The 18,330-nt window shown below is 50.8% G+C and overlaps 1 protein-coding gene across 1 annotated transcript; it reads right to left on the bottom strand.

The window, feature by feature from the left end:
* Positions 1 to 5,146: 5,146 nt before the first annotated feature.
* On the bottom strand, positions 5,147 to 14,447 carry LOC115462097 (zinc finger protein 25-like). The gene is made up of 3 exons (XM_030192137.1): positions 14,264 to 14,447; positions 8,761 to 8,887; positions 5,147 to 6,631 (listed from the first exon to the last, which is right to left on the bottom strand). The coding sequence occupies exons 1-3, from the start codon at positions 14,285 to 14,287 to the stop codon at positions 5,532 to 5,534; spliced, it is 1,251 nt and encodes a 416-aa protein (XP_030047997.1). The 5' UTR covers positions 14,288 to 14,447; the 3' UTR covers positions 5,147 to 5,531.
* Positions 14,448 to 18,330: the final 3,883 nt, after the last annotated feature.

Raw genomic sequence — 18,330 nt, 5'->3', positions numbered from 1 at the left:
CAGTCTCCAGATTCAAAATGGCCGCCGAGAGTTGAAGTCTCACGAGGCCACGTCAACGCTCGGCGGCCATTTTGAATCCCGAGACCATCACAGCAACAGGATGCAGGGCAAGGCAGTACTCCAGGCAGAAAAGAGGGGGCTCTTTCCTGCCCCGAAGAGGTCACTAGACCACCAGGCAGTAGATAGTAAGTAAGGGGAGGGGAAGCTAGGATAGGCCCGCCCGTCCAGAAATCCGGACAAACGGGTGGACTGGCAAAACCCGTCCAGACGCCCGGACATGTCCTCAAAAAGAGGACATGTCCAGTTAAATCCAGATGTATGGTAACCCTAATCACAGTGCACTCTGGGAGCTGTAGTCTTTTTTAGGATTGATTACTGTGTGGGAGTGTCACAGTGCACTCTGGGAGCTGTAGTTGTTCCTAAGAGGGATTACTGTGTGGGAGTCACACTGCACTCTGGGAGCTGTAGTCCTTCCTAGAAGGGATTACTGTGTGGTAGAGTCACAGTGCACTCTGGGAGCTGTAGTTGTTCCTAAGAGGGATTATTGAATGTAGGGTTACCATTCGTTCGGATTTCCCCGGACATGTCCTCTTTTTGAGGGCATGTCCGGGGCGTCCGGCAGATTTTGGCCACACGCCCGTTTGCATGCGGGCGGGCGATCGGCGCCATGGGTCTGGTCTCGTCTCCCCTCCCCTTCCCTACCATGTTCCCTGGTGGTCTAGTGACGTCTTCGGGGCAGGAAAGAGCCCCCTCTTTCCTGCCCGGAGCGCTGCCTCCCTTGTCCATCATCCTTCTCGGTCGGCTGGGGATTCAAAATGGCCGCCGAGAGTTGAACTCTCACGAGGCCACTTCAACTCTCGGCGGCCATTTTGAATCCCCAGCCGAGACCGAGGAGGATGCAGGCAAGGGCAGGCACTAGACCACCAGGGCTAGATAGTGAGGGGGCGCGGAGTATGTGACGGGGGGGGGGGGGCGTGAGGGGTATGTGACGGGGGGGCGGGGAGGGGACTATGTGACGGGGGGAGGGGAATAGGGGGCAGAACGAGGACCCAAAAGGGGCATGACGGGGCGGGGTATAGGCATGATGGGGGCGGGGCAGGGGGCGTGACATGTGTCCTCTTTTTCAGAGGATACAAAATGGTAACCCTAACTGAATGTGAATGTCACAGTGCAATCTGGGAGCTGTAGTCCTTCCTAGGAGGTATTACTGAATGAATGTCACAGTGCACTCTGGGAGCTGGAGGAATTACTGCGTGGTAGAGTCAGGGTGCATTCTGGGATCTGTAGGAGGGATTACTATGTGAGACTTCACAGTGCACTCTGGGAGGTGTATTTCTTCCTAGGAAGGATTGAGTGGGAGTTTCACAATGCACTCTGGTAGCTGTAGTCCTTCCTAGGACAGATTACTGAATGTGAATGTCACAGTGCAATCTGGGAGCTGTAGTCATTTCTAGGAGGGATTACATGGCAACATACATAGTAACATAGTATAGTAGATGACGGCAGAAAAAGACCTGCAGTCTGCCCAACAAGATAAACTCACATGTGCCATTTTTTGTGTATACCTTACCTTGATTTGTACCTGTCTTTTTCAGGGAACAAACCGTATAAGTCTGCCCAGCACTATCCCCACCTCCCAACCACCCGCCCCGCCACCCACCACCGGCTCTGGCACAGACTGTATAAGTCTGCCCAGCACTATCCCCACCTCCCAACCACCAGCCCTGCCTCCCACCACCGGATTACTGCGTGGTAGAGTCAGGGTGCATTCTGGGATCTGTAGGAGGGATTACTATGTGAGACTTCACAGTGCACTCTGGGAGGTGTATTTCTTCCTAGGAAGGATTGAGTGGGAGTTTCACAATGCACTCTGGTAGCTGTAGTCCTTCCTAGGACAGATTACTGAATGTGAATGTCACAGTGCAATCTGGGAGCTGTAGTCATTTCTAGGAGGGATTACATGGCAACATACATAGTAACATAGTATAGTAGATGACGGCAGAAAAAGACCTGCAGTCTGCCCAACAAGATAAACTCACATGTGCCATTTTTTGTGTATACCTTACCTTGATTTGTACCTGTCTTTTCAGGGAACAAACCGTATAAGTCTGCCCAGCACTATCCCCACCTCCCAACCACCCGCCCCGCCACCCACCACCGGCTCTGGCACAGACTGTATAAGTCTGCCCAGCACTATCCCCACCTCCCAACCACCCGCCCCGCCACCCACCACCGGCTCTGGCACAGACTGTATAAGTCTGCCCAGCACTATCCCCACCTCCCAACCACCAGCCCTGCCTCCACCACCGGATTACTGCGTGGTAGAGTCAGGGTGCATTCTGGGATCTGTAGTCCTTCCTTGGAGGGATTACTATGTGAGACTTCACAGTGCACTCTGGGAGGTGTATTTCTTCCTAGGAGGGATTATTGAGTGGGAGTGTCACAATGCACTCTGGGAGCTGTAGTCCTTCCTAGAGGGTATTACTGAGTGAATGTGTCCAGCGCATTCTCCGAGGACAAGCAGGCTGCTAGTTCTCACATGTGGGTCGACGTCTGCGTCGGCCCGTGCATTTTGAAAGCAAAATACAAAAAACAATTTCCCAGTCTTCTGGCATGCGTGCAGCACGCACCGTTCATGCACAGACTGCTTTCCCGCCCATCGCGCATCTCTTCAGTTTCTTTTTTACCGTGACGAGGTGCGGCAGGTTTCTCCTGTGCTCCTTGTTTAGGCCCGGGACTAAGAGTCTTTGTTTTCGCAAATTTTTCGCGTTTTTTATTCATTTTGTTTAAAAAAAAGAAAAGAGTTCCTTTATTTTTTGTTTAGTATTTCTTTTTCTCCAATTTTTACGTTTTATTTCTTTTTCGACGCAGCTGGCTTTTAGGATGCGCGGTTGGGTTTCTCCCCTTTTGTGCCCTTTCCTTTTTTGGCACAATCGCATCGTTTGATTTCGCTGAAGTGTTTTCCCTTCCATGTCACCGAAGACACCCAGCAGCTTCAAACGTTGTACTCGGTGCAACTGGACCATCTCAGGTACCGATACTCACTCGTGGTGTATCCAGTGCCTTGGGCCCGACCATAGCTCAGCCGCTTGTAGTCTGTGTCTTCGTATGAAGAAACGGACTCAAGTGTCTCGAGAAGCCCAGCGAGAAAACTTTTTGGAGCTCGGTCTGGTCCTTCGACGTCGACTTCAGTACTGAGGTTGGCGGCGGCGTCAACATCAAGGGAGGCATTGACGTCGGGAGGAGAGGTAATGGCTGCTAAGAGAACTGATGCTGTTGAGGGGGAAGTCTTCAGGAGGGGGATTCTATGGGGGGGAGGGCATTGGGAGATCATCAGGAGGGGGCCAGAAGCTGTTGAGGGGATATCTTTGGGAGGGGGATTCTAAGTGGGGGAGAGCGTTAGGAGATCATCAGGAGGGGGCCAGAAGCTGTTGAGGGGGATATCCTCTCTGAGCACACCACCAGAACTCTCGTCCACGCTCTCATTACCTCTCGCCTTGATTACTGCAACTTACTCCTCACCGGCCTCCCACTCAGCCATCTATCCCCCCTTCAATCAGTTCAGAACGCTGCTGCACGTCTTATATTCCGCCAGAACCGATATACTCATATCACCCCTCTCCTCAAATCACTTCATTGGCTTCTGATCAGATATCGCATACAATTCAAGCTCCTCCTCCTTACCTACAAGTGCACTCAGTCTGCGGCTCCTCACTACCTCTCCACCCTCATCTCCCCCTATGTTCCCGCCCGTAACCTCCGCTCACAGGACAAAGCCCTTCTCTCAGTACCCTTCTCCACCACTGCCAACTCCAGGCTCCGCTCATTCTGCCTTGCCTCACCCTATGCCTGGGACAATCTTCCTTTACCCATACGCCATGCCCCCTCCCTACCCATCTTCAAATCTCTGCTTAAAACTCACCTCTTCTATGCTGCCTTCGGCGCCTAACCGCTCGAGATATATAGTATGCCCCAATCTATCTACCCTATCAGACTAACTGTTCACTCGTCCTCTAGACTGTTCACTTGTCCTTAGATTGTTCTCTTGTCTTTAGATTGTAAGCTCTTTGAGCAGGGACCGTCCTTCTATGTTTAAATTGTACAGCGCTGCGTAACCCTAGTAGCGCTTTAGAAATGCTAGTTAGTAGTAGTAGTAGTAGGAGAGGGATTCTATGGGGGGGGGGAGGGCATTGGGAGATCATCAGGAGGGGGCCAGAAGCTGTTGAGCAGGATATCTTTGGGAGGGAAGGGGGTTGGGAGATTATGAGAAGGGGGGCCAGATGCCACTGAGGGGGGATATGTTTGGGAGAGAGGTTCTATGGGCTTTTCTCACAACTTAAATGATGATGACATGAAACTGTTGGATATTCTATTAGCAACAGCATTCAAAACTATTCTAACTGAATGGAAAAATAATTCCAAAGTTAATTAAGCATTTTGGTGGCTGAACATACAAATTCTCATGTGAAACAAGTAGCTCAATACTGCTCCTCTGAAACGCTCCTGAATACGCCTGAATATCTGTATATTTTGTTTATTTCTCTGTCTTTCCTACCGTAATTGACTGGCTTTGCCTGATTTAGGGGGGGGGGGGGGGGGGTTTGTTACATTTGTACCCCGTGCTTTCCCACTCATGGCAGGCTCAATGCGGCTTACATGGGGCAATGGAGGGTTAAGTGACTTGCCCAGAGTCACAAGGAGCTGCCTGTGCCTGAAGTGGGAATCGAACTCAGTTCCTCAGGACCAAAGTCCACCACCCTAACCACTAGGCCACTCCTTATCGCATTATAATTTCTGGTAACATACCTCTCTCTTTTCCTTTGCTACCATTGCTTCATTGTGTAATGAGGATTCTTCCGTTCTTGTTTCCCTGTTTGTATTGTAAAAACTTATTTGAACAACAGCAACAACAACAACAACAACAACAAAAGTGAAGGTTCTAGACTTTAAAAAAAACCTAACTTTATTCAGATGAGGGATTACCTCAAGGAATTGCTTTCTGGATGGAAACATCTGGAAGAAGCTACCCGCCTTTTACTCATCCCAGACCTCCAAAATCTACCCCCACCAACTTAAAAAGCCCTCCCTAATCACTTTATAATGCCCCTCCCGTCCATTCACCCCATCCAACCCAAAGAACCCCAGATAAAATATCTCCAACTACCCCATCCTTGTGGTTTTGATGTGATAACTCCAAAGTCAAACTGTTGTTAGCCTTCATGCTTCAACAACCCAGCCTTTCAAATCCAACCATCAACTGTCCAAGCCTCTGTCCCCAAGAGGAACAAACCAAATAAACCAAACAGAAAAAGGGAAGAAAAAACACTTGTATAAATCTTCTCGAGTCCTTAGGGCCAGCACATCACCCGGCATTAATAACAGGTCAATGCTCTAGTCATGGACTAGAGGGATTCTCTGTGGGACCCTTCCGGAGAGCTTATTTGCTCATGTCTCCAAGGCAGGAGCTTTGTGTGTGTTTTGAAAGCATCACCTTTGAGCTGTGCAACCCGCCTGGTGTTATAAATGTGATGCTAGTCGTACTGAAAAGTGCTGGTGGATTTGATGAGGTCCTGCAAGAATGCGGTAGATGTGACAAGATTCTGATGGATGCTTAGAAAGGAGTCATTCTGGGAGTCTTCCATTGAAGTTTCTTGTGCCGCTTTCATCAAGGCTGTTTGGGAATGAATATTCAGGTGCACCGTTAGGTCCCTCTTGCAAATATAACGTCTCCCGCACTCCTTGCACGAAAACTGCTTTTCTGTAAGGCTGCTTTTCTGGTGGTCTAATAAATCTGTCTTCCCAAAAAGGTTGACACTGATTGGTCTCTCTACTGTATGACCTCTCTCATCTGAAGTGAGATTGCATTTATCACATTCAGCACGTGGAAATGGTTTCCCTCCTGTATGTGTTCTCTCAGTAAAACTCTTTGAGTGGGTTTGTCTGTGTTCTCTGACCTCTCCCAGTGAAGTTTCTGCACATTCTGTGCATGGTAAGGCCTTCCTTGTGCAACGTGTTTCCTGGTGTTTTCTCAGCTCTTTCACTTGCTTGAAGCTTCCGCCACACACCAAACACGAACAGCATGTCTTCGTTTTGTGGCTTCTCTTGTGTACGGCAAGATCGTGGGTTCTTCTGAAACTTTTCCCACATTCTGGGCACATACAGAGTTTCCCTCTGTCATGACACCTTTTGTATAGTTTCAGATCCGTACATTCAGTACATGGAAATGGTTTCTCACCTGTGCGGGCACTCGGGTCCATTTGGAGATGTGTATGCCAATCAAAATTGTTCATGTATTCACCCAAGGCCACCGGCTGTTTTCTAGACCAATACACAGAATGGCGGCTTGGAAGGGCATTCTCTCCATATTTGGAACACCTGAGGGCTTCATTTCTAGTCTGCATCCTTTGCTGTGTTGAAAGGTCAGGGGAGGAAAATGAGCTGGATTCCACGTGGAAATTCTGGTGTCTTCTTAGTTCACACCCAAACTGCCTGGGCTCCTGCGGTATTTCTCTCTCTGGGTTTCTTGCTGCCTTCTCAGAATCGTTCAGACTCTGGGGTAACATCGGTGGCAGCTGTGGGATGCCGATGTTTTCCTCCAGGGATCTCATCTCTTGACTTCCAAAGATGGGCCCTGCAGAATAAAAATAGCTGGTGTGAGGACATTTTCTGAGATGGCGGTTGAGAGGTAGAACACTGTAAAAAATCTTTTGCTATATATTTCTGTCTTATACCCTTCATCTTCTCCCAACTTACAGCACAGAAGGAAAAATCAAAAGGCTTCCTTGTCCCAGATCCTCAATACTGGACAGCTTGCTGAAGAACAGCTAATGTTCAAAAGTTCAGTTGACTTCCATCATTGACTACCTCTACCCCCAGTGCCTCTCCATCCTGAGTCACATCACTATCTCGCTCCATCCCCATGTCTCTTCATTCTGGGCCTCCTTGTCTCTCTCCATCTTCAATTGCTCTCCATCCTTAGCCCCATCATTGTCCCTCTCCACCCTCAGTTCCTCTTCATCCTGAGTCTCATCACTGTCTCTCTCCATCCCAATGCCTCTTCATTCTGGGCCTACTTGTCTCTTTCCATCCTAAGCCCTGTCATTGTCCCTCTCCACCCTCAGTTCCTCTCCATCCTGAGTCTCATCACTGTCTCTTTCCATCCCAATGTCTTTTCATTCTGGGCCTACTTGTCTCTCTCCATCCTCAGTCCCTCTCCATCCTTAGCCCCGTCATTGTCCCCCTCCATCCTCAGTTCCTCTCCATCCTGAGTCTCATCAGTGTCTCTCTCCAATGCCTCTTCATTCTGGGCCTCCTTGTCTCTCTTCTTCCTTAATGCCTCTCCATCCTTAGCCCCATCATTGTCACTCTCCACCTTCAGTTCCTCTCCATCCTGAGTCTCATCACTCTCTCTCCATCCCAATGCCTCTTCATTCTAGGCCTTTTTGTCTCTCTCCATTCTCAGTGCCTCTCCATTCTTAGCCCCATCATCGTCCCTCTCCACCCTTAGTTCCTCTCCATCCTGAGTCTCATCACTGTCTCTCTCCATCCCAATGCCTTTTCCTTCGGGGCCTCTTTGTCTTTCTTCATCCTCAATGCCTCTCCATCCTCAGTTCCTCTCCATCCTTAGTCTCATCACTGTCTCTCTCCATCCCAAAGCCTCTTCATTCTGGGCCACCTTGTCCCTCTCCATCCTCAGTTCCTCTCCATTCTGAGTCTCATCACTCTTTCTCTCCATCCCCATGTCTCTTCATTCTGGGCCTCCTTGTCTCTCTCCACCCTCAGTTCCTCTCCATTCTTAGCCCCGTCATTGTCCCTCTCCACCCTCAGTTCCTCTCCATCCTGAGTCTCATCACTGTCTCTCTCCATCCCAATGCCTTTTCATTCTGGGCCTGCTTGTCTCTCCGTCCTCAGTGCCTCTCCATCCTTAGCCCCGTCATTGTTCCTCTCCACCCTCAGTTCCTCCCCATCCTGAGTCTCATCACTGTCTCTCTCCATCCTCAGTGCCACTCCATCCTTAGCCCTGTCATTGTCCCTCTCCACCCTCAGTTCCTCTCCAACCTGAGTCTCATCAGTGTCTCCCTCCATCCCAATGTCTCTTCATTCCGGGCCTCCTTTTCTCTCTCCATCCTCAGTGTCTCTCCATTCTTAGCCCCGTCATTGTCCCTCTCCACCCTTAGTTCCTCTCCATCCTGAGTCTCATCACTGTGTCACTCCATCCTTAGCCCCTCATTGTCCCTCTCCACCCTCAGTTCCTGTCCATCCTGAGTCTCATCAGTGTCTCTCTCCATCCCAATGTCTGCGTACGTCTATGATAAGTAGTAGTAGTAGTAGTAGTATTCATTCTGGGCCTCCTTGTCTCTCTTCATCCTCAATGCCTCTCCATCCTCAGTTCCTCTCCATCCTTAGTCTCATCACTGTCTCTCTCCATCCCAAAGCCTCTTCATTCTGGGCCTCCTTGTCCCTCTCCATCCTCAGTTCCTCTCCATCCTGAGTCTCACCACTGTCTCTCTCCATCCCAATGCCTCTTCATTCTGGGCCTCCTTGTCTCTCTCCATCCTCAGTGCCTCTCTATCCTTAGCCCCGTCATTGTCCCTCTCCACCCTCCGTGCTTCTCCATCTTGAGCTGTATCACCTCCTCTTCTCCCTCTTGCACTGGACATAAGCTTCTGTGAATTTCTCATGTACTTGCTCCTGCAGGAATCTGACTGTGTCCTGTGTGAGAGGAGACCAACAGGGACAGTATTGACTGGGACCACTTACGCAGAGATGCCAGCAGCTCCAGTGTCTCCACCGTTACTTCATCATACAGTGCCTTCTGCCATTTCTCCAAATCTTCCCACTCCTCTGGTGTGACATTGACAGTGATGTTATCCAGACTGGGGGGGACCTGAAATGCATACCAAGAATATCATAAACACCACATGCCCAGCAGAAATCTGGGACTGTTCTAGCTAGGGGTTTAAGCAGAGATCTCACGTCTTTACCACTCTGAAGATCTCTGCTTAAACCCCTAGCTAGAACAGTCCCAGATTTCTGCTTGAGAGTGGTAAAGACGTAGATACCATACCCCCCCCCCCCCCCCCCCCCCCACACACACACACACACACAACAATCTCTGCAGCATTGGTTTCTGACTTCTTGTTTTGACAAACACCATTTTAGATCTGAAAGGCAGTAAATAGGAGGATGGCAGCCATCTTAGATTTAGTCTCAGACTCCCATGATGAACTGCAGGTGATGATGTCACTTTGAACTGGATTACAGGAGAGGTGGGTGGTTGTCAGACAAAGCGATCACAGTACTAGATACGGTAAGATTGTGAAGTAATGAAATCCTGACAGTGGATAACTGCAGGTGCCTACTAAGGTAGGAGACTGCCTGCAAGCCTGAGAAAACGTGTGTGCGATGACCTCATCAAATGCAGCCCAACAACATCAGTCTGCGGGACAATAGGCAACAGGAGCTCCACCTGGAATGGAGCAAGTATGATTCAAGAGACGCCCAAAACTAGAGTCAAAAATCCATTTGAAAAGGTTTCAATACTACAGAAAACAGGGAGACCTTCCTGTGATCTGTTCACTCCACTGGAAAATCACCAATATATAAAGGTCTAATTCTCAATTTGACAAAAATTCTGGGTATAAACATCTAACATGGAAAAACGTAGATATGGCAAGAGGGTGTGGTCTAGACATGCTTTGAATGGGACCGTCATAATCAGTTCAGAGCTTAACCTGAAAGTTAGCCTAACTGAGGCTTCAAGGCCTACTCAGAATGTCAGCTAAAGACCTCTGGGTAGGGTTACCATATGTCTGGATTTACTCGGACATGTCCTCTTTTTGAGGACATGTCTGGGTGTCCAGGCGGGTTTTGCCAGTCCGCCCATTTGTCCAGATTTCTGGACAAACGGGTGGGGGGGGGGGGAAATCCTATCCTAGCCTCCCCGCCCCTTACTCCCTGTTTCCCCGAAAATAAGACATCCCCTGAAAATAAGACCTAGTAGAGGTTTTGCTGAATTGCTAAATATAAGGCCTCCCCCGAAAGTAAGACCTAGCTCCAAATTGTATCTTCCGACTCCCGCCCCCCCCCGGCTGAGCCCGCCCTCAACTCCTCGACATATTACCTTCCATTCTGTTCCGGACACGCCGCCCTGCATTTAAAGCTCAGCTGTTATTTTAAGTCGCTGCGGCAGCTCAAGTCCAGTCTCTCCCGTCAGTGTCCCGCCTTCCTCTGATGAGGTATTTCCTGTTTCCGCGAGGGCGGGACATTGAAGGGAAAGGCTGAAGTCGAGCCGCCGCTGCCCTTCCCCACAGACGTTCGGCAACCTCCTGACATCTTTAAAACTGGGTGAGTGTCCCAACAGAAGGTACATGGGGGGAAGGGGGAGAAGGGGGTATTAGGAACCCTAAGGACTAAGCTTACTTACAATGCTGTACTAATCTTACGGTAGGTAAATGGAGATTCTGTGCACTGTATTGCTCAGTCTCCTTCTTTTTCATTGTAGGGGGATTGTTGTGCCGACTCGTGTTTCACCAAGCTGTATCAAGGCTTCCCCTTAATTTACTTAATGCTGACTTCTTGTCCTGCTGCTGTGAAATTAAAAAGGCTGCTGAAATTCTAGGAAGCTACTGCTAAAAGTTGCAGTGGCCATTTTCTCTAAGAAGCTGCAATTTTACTGTAGTAGGGTATTTTGAACAGCTTGTAGCCTCTGCAGCTGATATTGAGGTAAGCCTTGGAATAAAGAACTGCAATAATCCCATCAATGTTACCGTGTTTCCCCGAAAAATAAGACATCCCCTGAAAATAAGACCTAGTGCATCTTTGGGAGCAAAAATTAATATAAGACACTGTCTTATTTTCGGGGAAACAGGGTATCTACTGCCCTGGTGGTCTAGTGACTTCTTCGGGGCAGCAAAGAGCCCCCTCTTTCCTGCCCGGAGCGCTGCCCTTGCCCTTCATCCTGTTGCTGTGTGACGGTCTCAGGATTCAAAATGGCCGCCGAATGTTGAAGCAGCCTCGCGAGACTTCAACTCTCTGCTGCCATTTTGAATTCTGAGACTGTCACAGCAACAGGATGCAGGGCAAGGGCAGCGCTCCAGGTAGGAAAGAGGGGGCTCTTTGCTGCCCTGAAGAGGTCACTAGACCACCAGGCAGTAGATAGTAAGCAGTGGCGTACCAACGGGAGGGGGGGGGCGGTCCGCCCCGGGTGCACGCCACTGGGGAGGTGTCGCGTGCCTGTTAGCTCCGAGTCCGCTCGTTCCCTCCCTGCTGTTCCCTCTGCGCGGAACAGGTTACTTCCTGTTCCGGGGCAGAGGGAGCAGCAGGGAGGGAACGAGCGGACTCTGAGCTAACAGGCGCACGGGCACCCCCCCCAGCAGGTAAAAATGCACCCGGGGGGGGGGGTCGCGCTGCACCGGGGGGTAGTTTCGCCGGGGGGGCCGCGCTGCACCGGGGGGGGGTGTAGTTTAATGGGGGGGGGGCTGCACTGTACCCGGGGGGGAAGGGCGCATTGGCAATCCGTCCTGGGTGTCTGCCAGGCTAGGAACGCCACTGATAGTAAGTAAGAGGAGGGGAGGGGAATAAGTGACAGGGGGGTGGGGTGAGAGCGAGAAAGGGCAGGGCGAGGATGCAAAAGGGGCATGGTGTGGGTGGGGCAGGGGCGGGGCAGGGGGCGTGACATGTGTCCTCTTTTTCAGAGGAGAAAATATAGTAACCCTACCTCTGGGAGATGTTGCAAGCAGCTTTGACCTCCCTCCTCCCCTGATCCATGCTGATGTCACTGTAGGTAGACAGGATGGCTCTCTACCTGATGAGATTAGTTGGCCTAAAGGGATTAGTTGGTAAGGGTAGCCAGACAGGCTATCTTTGAGAACTGGACCTTCAAAGGAATCCACAACTCTTGGATAATCAGGAGACATCAGATCAAACAAACAAACCAAATTATTACACAGGAATATGTTCGAAAAAGATAGTCCAGGGGTATAAAAGAACACAAGCACAAATTCAGATGCCGAGAGGGGGGGCAAGATTCCCCCGGGCCCGGCGCCAGGGTTTGTCTCTCTCCTGCTCCTGACAGAACCCGGGTGATTGCGTTAATGCGATCACCCAGGTCCCGACAGGAACAGAAAGACAGTTGCCGGGTCCCCCTTAAAGGCTAGGCAGGAGCGCGCCGGAGACCGGCGTTGAAGAAGGCTTTGGCTGGTGGGGGTTGGTGACTCCCGCCAGCAAAGGTATTTGTTTGCAAGGCGAGGGGGGTGCGAGGAGGCGAAGGGGGTGCGAGGTGGTGAGGGGGAGGTGAGGCGAAGCGAAGTGTGGCAGTGGGGGGGGGGGGGAGGGAGGCTGGGAGGCACTCAAAATGTGCCCCCAACCTCGGGCTCTGGCCCCCTCCCACTGTAAGGTCTGGCTATGCCCCTGGAGGGCTCTACGTACAATATAAGGGGGTAACGATGAGATGAAGTCCACTGCAGCGTCCCCTAGGCTGCCCCACTGCTCCTGCTGGGATGGCTGTGTGGCCAGTCTACTAAGAATGCTGACACCCCCTCTCCCCCCAATATCGCAATTGCTTGATTTTGTGCGTTTTCCACTTGGACTTTCTTTTTTGAGCACACACCAGCAAATTGTATAGACGGTGAGTTATGCACGCAATTCTGGCTGTGCGGCCCTAATTGACAGTAATTACATTCTACAGGCACAACTCGCTAAGCGTATTGTAGAAAGTGTTGCGTGTAAATTCTACCACTCGGCTCTCAAAAGGAGGCGTGGCCATGGGAGGTGCATGGGCGTTCCTAACGTTCACGCGCAGTGTTACGGGATACACCGCTCCACGCCTAAGTTAGGGGTGGTTATTTACATCGAGTATTACTTGGCGTAAACCGCCGCAACTACTTTTAGTCGCAGGGACTGGCGCTAGACACATTCTATACGCGTAGTTTATAGAATACGCCTAGGCATACTTTTTAGGCATCATATGTAGAATGTGGCCTAAAATTTCTAGGAAAAGGCCATTTTCGAGAGAAAGATGTTTTTCTGGCTCAAAAAGCGGCCATATTTGCTACATACTTTTTGGACGTTTTCAGCAAAACGTCCAAACTCAGATTTAGACGTCGTATCGAAAATGCTCCACCACATCCGTTAGTTAACCTTAGCAGGGGCGTATCTGAAAGTCGGCAGTAGCGGGGGCCGATGCCAGAGTGAGGGGGCACATTATAGCCCCCCCCCACCGCCATTTCCGACCCCCCCCTGCCGCCGTCGCCGCCGCCATTTCCGACCCCCCCTGCCGCCGTGGGTACCTTTGCTGGCGGGGGACCCCAACCCCCACCAGCCGAGGTCCGCTTCCTCCTGCCGCTGCGAGGTTTTTTAAGTTCTTCATCGGGATTCGTCCTCCGTCACTCTGTGCTGCTGTTCAAAGAAGCTGCTAGCTGAATGCAGTTTCGGACTGAGTCTGACGTCGCTGCTGCACGTTGTACGTGCAGGACGTCAGACTCATGTACAACGTGCAGCAGCGACGTCAGACTCAGTCCGAAACTGCATTCAGCTAGCAGCTTCTTTGAACAGCAGCACAGAGTGACGGAGGACGAATCCCGATGAAGAACTTAAAAAACCTCGCAGCGGCAGGAGGAAGCGGACCTCGGCTGGTGGGGGTTGGGGTCCCCCGCCAGCAAAGGTACCCACGGCGGCAGTAGGAGGGTCCAGGGCGAAATCTGCGGGGGCCCAGGCCCCTGTGGCCCCACGCAGATACACCCCTGAACCTTAGTACAAGGACCCCGTTGATTGTAAGTTATTGATGTCGCTTGTCTGGAGTCAAGATTTTGGGACGATTTCGGAGCTACTTTTTGACCTAATTTGGGCTAGAAAAGTTTTCACCATCTGGCCACCCTGCTCTCAGGATAAGGTATGACAGTCCCCTGCCTGCACACAGCCCCCTGCAGTCAGGTCCTCTCTTTGTGTCCCTCTGGAGAGTGAGTGTCTGGGCTGAAGAGCGCTCAGTGTTGGGGTCAGTCTCTTGAACTCTCTAAAGTGTGTGAGGAGTAGCCTAGTGGTTAGTGCAGCGGGCTTTGATCTTGGCAACCTGGGTTCAATTCCCACTGCAGCTCCTTGTGACCTTGGGCAAGTCACTTAACCCTCCATTGCCCCAAGTACCTGAAAACAAACTCCGATTGTGAGCCCCCTAGGGACAGAGAAACAGCCTATATATAATGTGTACAGCGCTGCGTACGTCTAGTAGTGCTATAGAAATGATTAGTAGTAGTAGAGTGTCTCTTACCCGTGCAGAGCCCTCTCTGTCCATCGCTTTCTCTCTCTGGAGATCAGTAGTGCATTTCTGGGCTGGAGTCAATTGTACTCTCTGTGCAGGTCTCACTCTCCATGCTAGCTTTTGTCTCAGTGGTTCCTGGCCACATGCTGGAGGAGTAGCCCTGTGGGTGGGGACAGCTCAGAGATACACTGCAGCTTCCTGCTGTGTCTCTCTGCTCTGATCTGGGCTCTGCAGGGACAGCCACCAGCTTTGCTTCCGCCCCTCCCAGTTTCACTTTCACATGTGGTATATAACATTCAGTGTAAAAAATGCAAGGAAGGCTGCTACTTTGGAGAAACAAGCAGTGGCGTAGCTAGCATACTTGACACCGGGGGCCGAACTTTTTTTACATCCCCCCAGTGACGTACCAAGGGGGGGGGGGCGGTGGGGGCGGTCCGCCCCGGGTGCACACCGCTGGGGGGTTGCCGCGCGCCTGTCGGCTCTTTGTTTTCATGCTCCCTCTGCCCCGACACAGGTTACTTCCTGTTCAGGGCAGAGGGAGCATGGAAACGAAGAGCCGACAGGCGCGCGGCACCCCCCCCCCAGCGGCCTGCACCCGGGGGGGGTTCTTTCGCCGGGGGGGGGTCGTGCTGCACCCGGGGGGGTTATTTCACCGGGGGGGGTCGCACTGTTCCGGGGGGCGCTGCACCCTGGAGGCGGGGAGCATTGGCGATCCGCCCCGGGTGTCAGCGCCCATAGGAACGCCACTGCATCCCCCTCCCCCCGTGAAAAACCAGAATTCCATCCAAAATCACCATATAACAGAGATGAAATACTAAAAATATTTTGATGAAAATATCAATAGCACCTTCATACATAGATAGCCTATCTAAGAAGACGTACACAGGACCTGAAATTTGTATAACTATTATTCATCACTCTGTGAACAGGAAGTTCAAATATTTGAAAGGTATTAATCCGCAAACAAACCTTTTCCGGAGATGGGAAGGCAGTAGAACGAGAGGACATGAAATGAGATTGAAGGGGGGCAGACTCAAGAAAAATGTCAGGAAGTATTTTTTCACGGAGAGAGTAGTGGATGTTTGGAATGCCCTCCCGCGGGAGGTGGTGGAAACGAAAACAGTAACCGAATTCAAACATGCTTGGGATAAACATAAAGGAATCCTGTTCAGAAGAAATGGATCCTCAGAAGCTTAGCCGAGATTGGATAAGAGAGCCGCGGAGCTGGTGGTTGGGAGGCGGGGATAGTGCCGGGCAGACTTATACGGTCTGTGCCCTGAAAAAGACAGCTACAAATCAAGGTAAGGTATACACAAAAAATGGCACATGTGAGTTTATCTTGTTGGGCAGACTGGGTGGACCGTGCAGGTCTTTTTCTGCCGTCATCTACTATGTTATGTATGTAATTGCAGAGCTGATGCAACTCCCTTTACTAAAATGCAATATATCTACAAGGTGAAGAAGGAGGTATGTGAAAATTCAGACACACTCCCCCCCCCCCCCCCCCCCACAAACTTTATCTAGGATTGTTGCTCACTTGATATACACTAGTGTTTTCTGATATGATCCCAGAGGCAGACAACTAGCTGACATTTCAAAACAGCTACAATAAATATGCACAATAGATAGATACTAGGAAAAAATGCCCGTTTCTGAGGGCAATGAAACGGGCGCTAGCAAGGGGCCCCCTCTCTCTGTCCCTCCGAGCTACTTGCCTTGTTAGTTCGCTGTGGCGTTTCGGTTTCGGGCCTCGAGTGTCATAGCTCCGCCCTCGACGTCATGACGTTTTGACACGAGGGCGGTGCAGACACTCCAGGGCACACCGGATATCTCGGGTGCCTCAACTTCCGTGGAGGCTTCAGAACGTTGGGGTTGCCTTTTATATAGAGAGATATTTGTAATACTTTGGAGACCCAAAATATGGGCAGCTATCTTGCTTGTGTCTATTTTAATCCGTTTAACAAAAACTTGAATACCCCAGATCATTCAACCGCATTCACACAAACACTCTTCCATAAACCTATTCCCACTAATACATCAATAAGTAACTGCCAAAAAACACAACTGAGCAACTTACCACCCTCAGCTAAGAGTCACAACACTTCCCTCCTGTGATCTAAATCTTTACAAGTCTTTTATGATCCAGGTTTGTCATCCACTTTCATAGTAACATAGTAACATAGTAGATGACGGCAGAAAAAGACCTGCACGGTCCATCCAGTCTGCCCAACAAGATAACTCATATGTGCTACTTTTTGTGTATACCTGACCTTGATTTGTACCTGTGCTCTTCAGGGCACAGACCGTATAAGTCTGCCCAGCACTATCCCCGCCTCCCAACCACCCGCCCCTCCTCCCAACCACCGGCTCTGGCACAGACCGTATAAGTCTGCCCAGCACTATCCCCGCCTCCCAACCACCAGCCCCGCCTCCCAACCACCGGCTCTGGCACAGACCGTATAAGTCTGCCCAGCACTAGCCCCGCCTCCCAACCACCAGCCCCGCCTCCCAACTACCGGCTCTGGCACAGACCGTATAAGTCTGCCCAGCCCTATCCCCGCCGCCCAACCACCAGCTCTGCCACCCAATCTCGGCTAAACTCCTTAGGATCCATTCCTTCTGAATAGGATTCCTTTATGTTTATCCCACGCATGCTTGAATTCCGCTACCGTTTTCATCTCCACCACCTCGCGCGGGAGGGCATTCCAAGTATCTACCACTCTCTCCGTGAAAAAATACTTCCTGACATCTTTCCTGAGTCTGCCCCCCTTCAATCTCATTTCATGTCTTCTCGTTCTACCACCTTCCCATCTCCGGAAAAGGTTCGTTTGCGTATTAATACCTTTCAGATATTTGAACGTCTGTATCATATCACCCCTGTTTCTCCTTTCCTCCAGAGTATACATGTTTAGTTCAGCAAGTCTCTCCTCATACGTCTTGTAACGCAACTCCCATACCATCCTCGTAGCTTTTCTTTGCATCGCTTCAATTCTTTTTACATCCTTAACAAGATACGGCCTCCAGAACTGAACACAATACTCCAGGTGGGGCCTCACCAAAGACTTATACAGGGGCATCAACACCCCCTTTCTTCTGCTGGTCACACCTCTCTCTATACAGCCTAACAACCTTCTAGCTAGGGCCACCGCCTGACACACAATGAATGAAAACAGGATTTTAAGGTAAAATAACCTCAAAACCTAACAAACTCTTCTTCTTCTGTAACTCTGAAGGAGGCGGCCAGTCCAAAAGAGAGGAGCTGGCATAGTATATCAGTCGCAGGAGGAGTCCAGAAACACAGGAAAAATGCAGAGTCTCTCTTCAGCACGCCCCCCCCCCCCCCCCCCCCCGCTTCCCAGTTTGACAGGGCATGCACCAGGCACGCTGCTCCCCTTTACGCAGCTTGCATATGATTTGCATAGCATTAGAGCCGTGCATTGGGAAGCTGTTTCTCTGCGCTGCTTGGAAGCTGTCCGCTACAGCACGGGATCTGTGAGAATCAGCCCCCTGGTGTGGCTGAGCCCTGTTCCTACTGACCTACCCCTGATATTTCAATCCATTTAACTGGCCAGGAATGGCACTTAGCCTGGCTATACGGGAATATCACCGGCTCCGTTTGCTGGCCAAATCGGGCCGCCGAAATAGCAAACCTGTCTTTGGCTGGTTTAAGCTTAACCAGCCAGAGCTGAATATCAAAAAACACCCAAATATTCAATGCCTGGTCTGATTATCGGCCCACTGGAGCCTATTTTGGACATTCCAGGCCCAGAATGTCTGTTTTTTTTTAGTTCATAGTGACGTGGAGGGGCATAATCGAATGGGGCGCCCAAGTTTTCCTGAGGGCGTCCTCGGGAACGGGCGGGGGAACCCCGTATTATCGAAACAAGATGGGCGTCCAGGGGACGCCCAAATCTTAACATTTAGGTCAACCTTAGAGATGGTCGTCCCCGGTTTTCAGCAACAATGGAAACCGAGGACGCCCATCTCAGAAATTACCAAATCCAAGCCATTTGGTCATGGGAGGAGCCAGCAATCGTAGTGCACTGGTCCCCCTGACATGCCAGGTCACCAACCTA

The sequence above is a fragment of the Microcaecilia unicolor genome, chromosome 1, assembly GCF_901765095.1.
Source record: "Microcaecilia unicolor chromosome 1, aMicUni1.1, whole genome shotgun sequence".
NCBI classification, from domain to species: domain Eukaryota; kingdom Metazoa; phylum Chordata; class Amphibia; order Gymnophiona; family Siphonopidae; genus Microcaecilia; species Microcaecilia unicolor.
The sequence above is the reverse complement of the archived record's forward strand: the minus strand, read 5'-3'. Positions and strand labels throughout refer to the sequence as shown.